Raw genomic sequence first — 10085 nt, forward strand, 5'->3', positions numbered from 1 at the left:
TCATTTCAGCAGATTGCGAGAATATTTTAAACAGTTTCACTTCATGTTAGACTAGTGACCGGAAGTTAGCACGCCTCCTGGACCCGAAATACTAAAATGATGCGTGCAAATAGCCAATTGCTCCGTTTTCAAGCAGCCGTTTGCTCCCCCCCTTGTGGCCAGAATGACATGACTTCATATCACTTCTTATTGACTGCACAACAAAACAAGTTGTTTTTGAATGATGTAAAATATGGCTTATGTATTATGTAATTAAGTGTTATTTTATTTGGTCACATTATTTTTTTTTTTTATACCAGGGAAAAATATACTTAATTCTCGAAGCATTTGAGAATGTACATTTCATCCATCCATCCATTTTCTGATCCGCTTATCCTCACAAGGGTCATGGGGCGTGCTGGAGCCTAACCCAGCTGTCTTCGGGCAGTAGATGCGGTACACCCTGAACTGGTTGCCAGCCAGTCGCAGGGCACACGTAGACAAACAACCATCCGCGCTCACACTCACACCTAGGGACAATTTAGAGTGTTCCAGTAACCTGCCACACATGTTTTCGGAATATGGGAAGAAACCGGAGTACCTGGAGAAAACACACACAGGCGTAGGGAGAACATGCAAACTCCATACAGGAAGGCCGAAGCCGGAATCGAACCACGCATCTCTGCTCTGTGAGGCCGACGAGCTAACTTATTTCAGTTTCTGACGCGAGATTTTGTTTAAACTTTATGAACCTCCTCCGTCTTAACCCATTTAATCACAATTTTTTCCCAGACATTTAAAAGTCAAAATCAGGTGTCATTGGTCGCCCTTTTAAGTAATCAGTAATAAAATTTTTTTAGAGCCCTGTAAATTAAATCATTTTTGTCCTTCACAAATGTGACCCGTGGGAATTAATCGGTTAAAGTCCATCGTATGTACATATATTTTAATATAATAAACTCAGTGTAACACCTAGCTGTTAAAAAAGTGAGAAAGGGCAGGAAAGGTTCTTTTTTTTCATGGGAAATGTCATCAAGTGGGAGATTCCGGGCAGACTCTTGCACCCACGCGACCACAACCACCATTCAACCACCGTGGGGGCGCGTCTGACTACTCGCCCTCAGCCAATCAGTCTCCTCGCAACTGTTCGCTTACGCAGCTGATCGTGGACCGGCTGCGGAGGTGGGGAGAAAAGCCTAGCCGCCAAGAAACTGACAAGACAAGGAGCCACTTGTTGTTGCCGAGCAGCGAGCGGCGGTCTTCGGCTTCATTCGTCACCTCTCCGCTGCCTCCAGGTGAGATGTTCATGGTTTAACTATGTCGTCGCTAATATTAGCTCCGGAAGTTCTGACACATATGACGACATAAACAAGCGGAGGATGATACATTTATGATCCATATTTGTGATGTTTAGATGTATTCGTTAATTCGTGTCACCGCAAAATTAGTTGTAAAATAAATGTAGGGATGAGTTGTGTTGTGGACTTCCTCGAGAGAGCAGGAGTGGACAACCTATAGCCGGTGAACCACCGCTATGCAGTTCTAAAACAAATTTCCATCTTAAAATGATTTATGTTTTTCTACATTTCCCCCCGAATCAGTGAATTCCTTGGTTTCAGTACAAGTTGTGATACCCAAACAAGCCTGAGTGGTGAACATGTTGCACACCCACGCAGCACAGGGTCACGTGACACATACCAGCTCTGGGTGTGAGATGACTTGACCTCACACAGCTGTCCTATCTGTTGACAAAACACACATACACACAAATATATTTACACTACACACAAATACGAAGAGTATACATCCATCCACAAATTTAAGTACACACATGCGCACATATGTCGGGCAGAATTATCGCATTTGCAAAACCCATTAATTTCCAGAGGGGGAACAAAACATTACCTTAACATTACCTCGGCAAACAGAGCAAGCCATTGTCAACACTAAATTGCGGAATAATTAAAATACTTATATATAATAATTTAAAAACAAAAAAAACACATCCATGCGGGGGCAAAGCAACATGCATTCGGGGAATGTGCAATATTCATTTATACTTTCTAATACACATTCCCACCTTATCCAATATGCTGTCGCACTTTACAAGGCCACTGTGCTATTTTACTTTTCACAAGGGGAGTAGTGGGGATGCTTCCAGCTGCTGATCCACTGCCCGAGTCACCCACTGATCCACCTCAGTTATGAAACAACTACTATTGCTCAGTCCACACACACAGCAGGGAGCAGGCTCGTGGTTGTGGTTCCCTTACTTGCTGCCCTACAGTGTAATACAAGCATGTCACGTTTGTCAAATTTCCCATGAGGGGGATTTTTTTTCTTTCACATCAGAGCTTACATACAAGATGGGACAGAAAGCACGTACTGTATTTCTTTTGCACACTCGGTCTGTTACTTGCCTACCACTGAATGAATGAATGATGTGTGTATTGGGTCTTCACTTTTCTGACCCTATTTTTTTTATTATATTCATACTTAAAATGTTGCAATCAACCTCCAAAGGACAAGAGAAGGACACTTGATGGAAGGAAACATCATGACTTGACATCCTGTTGTTTTTTTTTTTTTTTTACATTGCATGATCATAATTTTTCCATTTGCTTAGCCGCAAAGAATCATGTGAAATTCACTGATCAAAGATTTGAATATGAGGCATCTTACCGAAAGGCTGCTCAAAATTGACATATGCTCCACAGGAAGTTGAATGTCTACATCAGCGTCGTCTCCATGGCCATGTCGATGCATCATCATCATCCTCTTGACCTCCTTACCACGCCTCTTTGCAGGTAGCCACACCCCTAACCAAATTTAAAAAATATTTGTGGAAATAAATACATCTTTTTATTTTCCAGACAAGACAATCCGTTTTCTTTTTCAACAAAATATAGAATAGTTATGACAGAAGAAATGCGTGTTAAGTTTAAATCCATAAATATTAACATTCTTTTTCTGTATTTATTTTTTAGTAAGTCACTGTATACCATCATTGGTGAGCTATTTTTAGATCATGGTACTGGGTTACTCATATAGTCCTTGGAGCTAACTAGTACCAGCTGCCACTTTTTTTTTTTTTTTACAGTTTAAACTGTGCTTCTTAAACGTGTCTCTTTGGAGGTGCCATTTTCAGTATGATGTTTTGCAAAGGGCACGGACTTTTTACAATATACACCTACTGGGGGCCTTTAGCGTCTTCTTTCACGACCACCCTTCCCACCTGAACGCCTGCATGCTGTCCTCAATTACGTCAGCCTTTTTCTCTATATAAGCAGTGTGTCGGCACAACATCAGTCAGTCAAGCGAACCCCTCATCGAAGTTGCACAACAGCATTCATAGATTTTTGGAACTCGGTGCATACACAAGGCGACCTGCATTATTAGGCGCCCCATGCTTTTGGAGAAAATTAAAAACTCTTAAGTGTGCCTTTTGGTCATGAAAATACGGTAGTTTTTCTTTCTTTGTACAAGGCAGTGTTTTCTTTTCCTTTCTGTATCACAACAAGATGATTTGTCAACAAATTACTGAGCAAATAGTAAAACTGAAATGTGAATCTTGCCCAGTCTCTTGCAATCAATCTTCCACATACACAAAGTTGTAACTTTCAATTTTGAATATTCACAGCTAATTCTCATAGTAATGACAAAATTTCTGGGGCATTTACATCAGAACATCGCTCCAGAGTACACTCTTCCACTTACAACATGACTAACTGTTTTATCTGTACACAATGACATAAAGACATGTTGTTCTGATGGCAGTGACCTGTTCATTCGGTGACACAAATATTTACTTTTGAGAGCTGTGTTAAGGATTTAGCAAAAGAAAATGGCTTTTTTGGAGAAATGCACTTACTGTTTTGCCAAATTCAATTCTGATCGGAGAAATGTACCAAAGCCACTGAGAAAAATGTGTAATGTGTGCAGATTAAAAGAGATGTGTTTTGCTATACGATTATGGCTGTTCCGATTAACCAATAAGAGGAGGGGGGGAAAAAAGACGCATTATAAAATCGAGAGAAAGAGAATAGAATGTGAGGAATACATTAACACAATTTGTGATAGCGAACGATGTCCTCTTTACTAAAGCCACTGCACCCCCTACAGGCCGTCTGAGCAACTGCACACACCCTCTGGTCCCAGAGCATGGGGGCTTCCGCTGTGAGCCCTCCCCCTGTCGAGGTTTCCCCCACAAGAGTGCCGTGCACCTGTTCTGTGAGGACGGCTATCGCACAGTCAAGTCTCCCATCTCCTGGTGCAATCACGGCGCTTGGAAGCCGCGCATTCCCGCCTGCGTCCGCATTAGAGGTGAGCATTCACGGGAGTCTGCCAATTTGGTTCAAAGCGGCCTTTTACGGGTGTCTGTCAAAAGGAATTTGCTATTGATGTCCGATTTCCGATTCTACCAAATTTGGAAAATTCAGCTCCAGGAGCCAGTTTGACCTAGCAACTAATCCGCGTGTCCTCTCGAGGGTCACGGACATGCTGGAGCCTATCCCAGCTGCGTTCGCGCGGTGAAGTTTTATGAGGCGCCATACAACAGGATGCCATGTTATGAAAATTTTGAAATTTCAGCCCCGGAAGACGGTTTGACTCAGCGACATGAAATTTGGTAGTCATGAGTAGAGCCAAAAAAATGTCTTACGAAGGTCTGTCCAATCATACGCATGACGTCTATTATTTTGGCTCACAGTCCATTTAAGGCTCATTTGAGATATTTCCAGTTCTTTATTGACACACATTTTTGTTTTTTTTTGTCTGATTTGAAAAATTCACCCCCCAAAGCAAGTTTGAGTTTACAACATGATACTTGGGAGAATGTCTATCATGAGTAGACCATTTCCAGGGTTCCTTCACAGACCAACCTGTCATAGAGATTTTGTCTGAATGCTGCAAGATTGAGGACTATGTACGAATTGTGAAGAATTTGAGTTTTCAGCAGAGCATGGTTGCAAATGTGATGGATGATTTGCTATAAAAGCTTATCGTATTTGATGAAAGCACATTTGAAGTGTTTCATATCATGGATCAAGATCTAAACGTGCTGACCTAGTTTCTCTTGAAAGTTCTTCCTTCTTGTTTTGGTCCTTCCGCAAGGGTAAATGCTGGTTTCACTCTCATTAGGTCATGTGATTCCTCCTCCTTTCTGCCAGGCTACAGACTGAGCACCGAATTGCATTATAGTAATGTAGAGTACAGCGGCTTGGTGTGTAACTGGTTAGCACGTCCGCCTCACAGTGCATAGGTGCATGGTTCGATTCCGGCTCCGGCCTTCCTGTGTGAATTTCGTATGTTCTCCCCGTGCCTACGTGGGTTTTCTCCGGGTACTCCGGTTTCTTCCCACATTCCAAAAAACATGCATGGCAGGTTTACACTCTATATTGTCCTAGGTGTGATTGTGACCGCGAATGGTTGTTCATCTATGTGTGCCCTGAGATCGGCTGGCAACCGGTTCAGGGTGTACCCCGCCTACTGCCCTAAAACGGCTAGGATAGGCTCCAGCACACATGCGACCCTCGTGAGCATAAGCGGATTCAAAAATGGATGGATGGATTGTACAGTACATACTGAACATTATGCAGTTTGCCATTTTGAAAACGTTTTGTAAATTGTTTGATCAATGGTATATCATAAACAAATAAAAACCAGGTAAAACCTTCATTTGAAACTCGACCCCAGATTTCAAAGCCTAATTTGAAAGCTTCTTTGTTTGAAACCTTACCACAGTCCTTCAAAATGTAATTTGTAATCTTAAATTACAGTATGATTTAAGGTCTAACATTGACTTGAAATCCTAACCTGTTTGAAACCCTAGTTAGAAACCCTAACCCTACTTTCAAACTCGATTTTGAAAATCAAAAACTAACTTGAAATCCTACTTTGAAACCCTAATCCAGGCGTGAAACCCTAATTTGAATCCTTACATTGAAGCCCGAATCCAACCTTGTAACCTTCATTTCAAACCATAACTTGAAGCCAAAATCTGAACTCTTAACCCCGGCTTCAACCTGCAATTTGAAACCATAACTCAAAACCCTAACCCAAGTCAAGTAATTTGAAACCCCGATTGCATGACCGTCCGTGTTTTGTCATGTGTTGTTATTTTGTTATTTTATGTTAACTGTTCCGCGACCCTAGTGAGGATAAAGCGGTTCGGAAAATGAATGAACGTTAACTGTTTATGTGCCTCGGGACTACGACTGAAAACTAGCATTTTTTTCATAAATACTTTGAAACCTTAACGCAAAACCACAAACCATGATGAAAACTCTAACTTGAAATGCGAATTTGAGCCCTCTCTGGTTTGAAACCTGAACCCAGTCTTAAAATCTTACTAATCACTGAAGGGTGCATGTAGTGTTCACTTTGTTCTACTTATCATCCTGTTTGTGGTTTTGGTACCATGTCGTCTTCTTCTCTCAGTGGTTCTGCAAACAGGAAGTGAGAGATCAGAAGAGGAAGTGAAAGAAGCCACCAAAATAAACATGAAGCGGATAGACAGGAAGCACCAAACAAACCGCACAGACATCAAATACCTGGCCACTCTTTTACCCACGATGTCCTTTAATGCTGTGATAGAAAAGAAAATAAGTCTGTCAAATGTATGAAACCCTAATTTGACAGCACAACCAAGAATGCAAAGAACACCTTGAATTTATATTCAAGATGAAATGAGATAGTGGCTGGAATTATTGAGAATGATTTTCATTTGGTTTTTATCTCCCTCTTGCTATTCTCAAGATTCAAATTCCAACTCGATCATCCTCCCATGATTCAGAGCAATGATGCTATGACACACCAAAAACCGAGCCCTATAGATTATTTTAAGCAATACATTCATGACTCTGTGTTTGAAGGAATTGGCCCTGTGCACAAATCAATGAGAACTACTTGCATTTGGAGCAACACTAACTATCACACCTAAAGAACTAGAGACGTTGTTTTGGGAGTTCTATTTACATGGGCTGTCTAGGATATCTCAAAATTCAAATGTATTGGGCCTCTTATTTTAGAGTCCAAATTGTGGCAGAATCTCTCACATTGACTTTTTGATATTTTCTGTTGGCTGCCAACAAAGTTCCGTTTCACATGTATCTGCTTCCAATGCCCGCTGCAGTGGACATATCATAGCTAAAAAATGAAAAAAAATTTTTTTTCAAAAATGTATTTTCCGGTATTCCAATTACTTCACAAAGAATGGGGAATTTCAAAATAAAAGTGATTGGACCACGACTATTACTTTAGACCTCAACCCTGGCTTGAAACCCGACTGCTCGTTTCTACAGGGGATGCTCGCATTAACGCCCATGGCGGGGCAGATTTTGGCGTGCCCAACGTGGCCACGACGGCTGTGGGCGTGTCCATATTCCTGCTCACCACAACCGCCTGCCTGGTGGTCAAGTCCCGCCTCTGCCCCTGCCAATCACAAAGGTGAGCACCCTGCTGTCACATGTAATATGACAGCTGTCACATGATCTCTGATGATGCATGACGTGTCACATGACTCATGTCACATGATCTGTTACAGGATGTCACATGATGCATCTGTCACATGATGTGTCATGTGTCAACTGACATGTTTCGAATGAATTGTAGCATGTCAAAATTATCACACAAAATGTGGCACATGTATGATACATCACATGATGATGCCACCTGGTGTGCCATGACATGTGACATGTGTTTCACGTTGCATCTGTCAGGTCACATATGTCATATGTATCAAATGTGTCACATGATGTCTGTCACATGACACATTTCCCAGTAGGCGTCGGTCCTCGGAACAGCTGGACCTGATGGCTGAGGGATTTCCTGTGCCGCTGCCGTCCTATGAGGAGGCGGTGTATGGCAGCTGGGGCCAACCCCTCCCCCCTTGTCGCTCGCCCCCACCGGGACCCACCCAGCTCCTGCTCGCCCGGGAGCCAGCCAGCGATCAATTCAGCCCTGACAATCCCCCACCTTCTTACGAAGAGGTCCCATCACGAACGAGTGACAGCCGACGGCTACGTGTTTCTCTTTCGGACGACAAGGATGTTTGAAGGACAAAACTGTGAGGCAGTTTCGATTGACAGCTGCCGGATGTGACGACAAGGCACTTTTTTCCCCTTGCATTGGGTTGGACGCAGCGGGCTGGCGTCCAGAAAAAAGCTGATTGGCCAGTTTGCACTCATCTGACAATGGAAGCTCTCAGGTCCAACATGAAATGCTAATTAAAATAACCCTGGTTTGAAACACGAACGCAGATTTGAAAGCCTACTGTAATCTTGAACCCTTGTCTTGAAACCATGATTGGAAACACCAACCAAGCCTTCATACAGTTCATTGAAACCCCAACTGTAAAACCCTACTTTGAATCCTTAACCCCGACTTGAAACTCTAATTTAAAATTCAAACGCTGGCTTGTATTTGAAACTAGCTCACCCCAACTCCAGTTTTCAACCAAACTTGACACCCCAATCAGGCTTGAAACCCTCATTTGAAATCATAACCCAGGCGTGCAACCATAGCGACTTGAGAGGTTCCACTGTATCCACGAACAGAATATTATAATTAATGTATGAGATTATATTTATATGAAGTAGATCAATTGCAGACTGAATGTATTTTCTCTTTATGAATGCCATACTGTAAATAATATTGACTTAATTGATAAATATATCTTTACGTCTCTTTGTTCTGTCATCTTTCAAATTTTCCTTCTGACCTTTAAGTTTCATTTAGTGGAACTTGCCACCACAGCAGGAAACCAGAACCCACACACACACCAAGATGTCTTATATTGATTTATCTCGAGGGTAAGTCTGAGCAAGTTATTATCATACCTGTAGTTATGCGGTTTCATTACGGAAGCCCCCCAGCACAAACAAACAAACAAATAAATAAATAAATAAATACTTACTTGAATTCGCCTGCCGCTTACGAGGTACAGCAGACAAATACAAAAGTTAAAAAGTCTGTATTTTAACAAAGCTCACTTTTGGTAACTAAAAAGTTTACTACATAAAATAACTGAAATATGGTTTGTCCGGAAATAAAAAGAAGTTGAATTACAGTAAAGCGACCACACACACACACACGTACACACACACACGCACATACACACACGCACACTCACACACACTCCCTCTCTCTCCCACAAGCAAACACACACAGACACCCATGCCTCCCGAACGTGCCAGACGCTCCCTCAAGCACACAAATACATGAATGAGGACAAGTCATTAATGACTTGTTGCAACTTTGTAATTTGTGATTTTGGCATGAGAATCACAGGAAAAATTCTCCTACCATGACGTACAGTATGTTTGAGTAGAGTTCATCATGACCAGTCATTGCACAAGAGGGAGAAGCATCAGGAGGAAAGAGGTACAATATTACCACATTCAGGGTTGTGAATACAAGGGAATAGAATGAGCCTTTGGAAATCGCACAATTGGTAAATTCATCTTTTGCAGCATGAAAAAAAAAAATCACCTCACTTCTGGATTGAGGATTAATTGTACCTGGGAGACACTTTAACACTATATTGAAATAGTTAATGATTTTGCAGCATGTGGCTCAAGGTTGATTTTCCGGGCTCAGACTGTCACATCATAAAAGATTCAATAACTCCCCAGGTGATGTGTTAATTAACATTCTCAACTCATCACAAGTGTAAATGTTTGCTACTGTACAATAAAACTAAAATAAAGTAAAAACACTTGGTACTTGATTAAATGAACGTTATTGAAATTCAGGCTCTTGCCTCGTGCTTGGAGTAATACTGTTCTTCAGTACCTTCGGTCAGATATTGGCCAGAATCATACATGGCAATGGCGAGTGATGAAAAAAGCGGAAGGGGCGTGGCCTGGACGGGGGCGTGGCCTGGACGGGGCGTGGTTACTTACAAAAGTGGCACTAAACATGCTGAAGATGAAGTGTATTAAATTTACACAGTTTGAAAATTGAACAGAAAAAAATCCCAAGATCGCCACTATTCTTTCAAGTGAAAATTTGTGCAATTTTGCCTCTGCATTCCTGGTGAGTACCAATATGTAACTCCAAATTTGCTGCTCAAAATCAAAACTAAAAAAGTAAACACATTCCCTGCC

The 10085-nt window shown here is 41.8% G+C and overlaps 1 protein-coding gene across 3 annotated transcripts; it reads left to right on the forward strand.

The window, feature by feature from the left end:
- The first annotated feature begins 1072 nt into the window (after nucleotides 1-1072).
- Nucleotides 1073-8667, forward strand: LOC109529366 (sushi domain-containing protein 6). Of its 3 annotated transcripts, none has more exons than XM_019892708.1 (5): nucleotides 1073-1274; nucleotides 2697-2786; nucleotides 4084-4302; nucleotides 7281-7425; nucleotides 7760-8667. In XM_019892708.1, exons 2-5 carry the CDS (start codon nucleotides 2705-2707, stop codon nucleotides 8031-8033), a joined length of 720 nt encoding a protein of 239 aa, XP_019748267.1. In that variant the 5' UTR covers nucleotides 1073-1274; nucleotides 2697-2704; the 3' UTR covers nucleotides 8034-8667. The 3 variants fall into 3 exon arrangements, with proteins under 3 accessions (XP_019748267.1, XP_019748268.1, XP_019748269.1); XM_019892709.1 differs by having other exon boundaries at nucleotides 1091-1274; nucleotides 7763-8667; XM_019892710.1 differs by having other exon boundaries at nucleotides 1092-1274; nucleotides 4102-4302.
- The last annotated feature ends 1418 nt before the right edge of the window (nucleotides 8668-10085 follow it).

Source organism: Hippocampus comes, unplaced genomic scaffold (genome assembly GCF_001891065.2).
Source record: "Hippocampus comes isolate QL1 unplaced genomic scaffold, H_comes_QL1_v1.1 scaffold72, whole genome shotgun sequence".
NCBI lineage: Eukaryota > Metazoa > Chordata > Actinopteri > Syngnathiformes > Syngnathidae > Hippocampus > Hippocampus comes.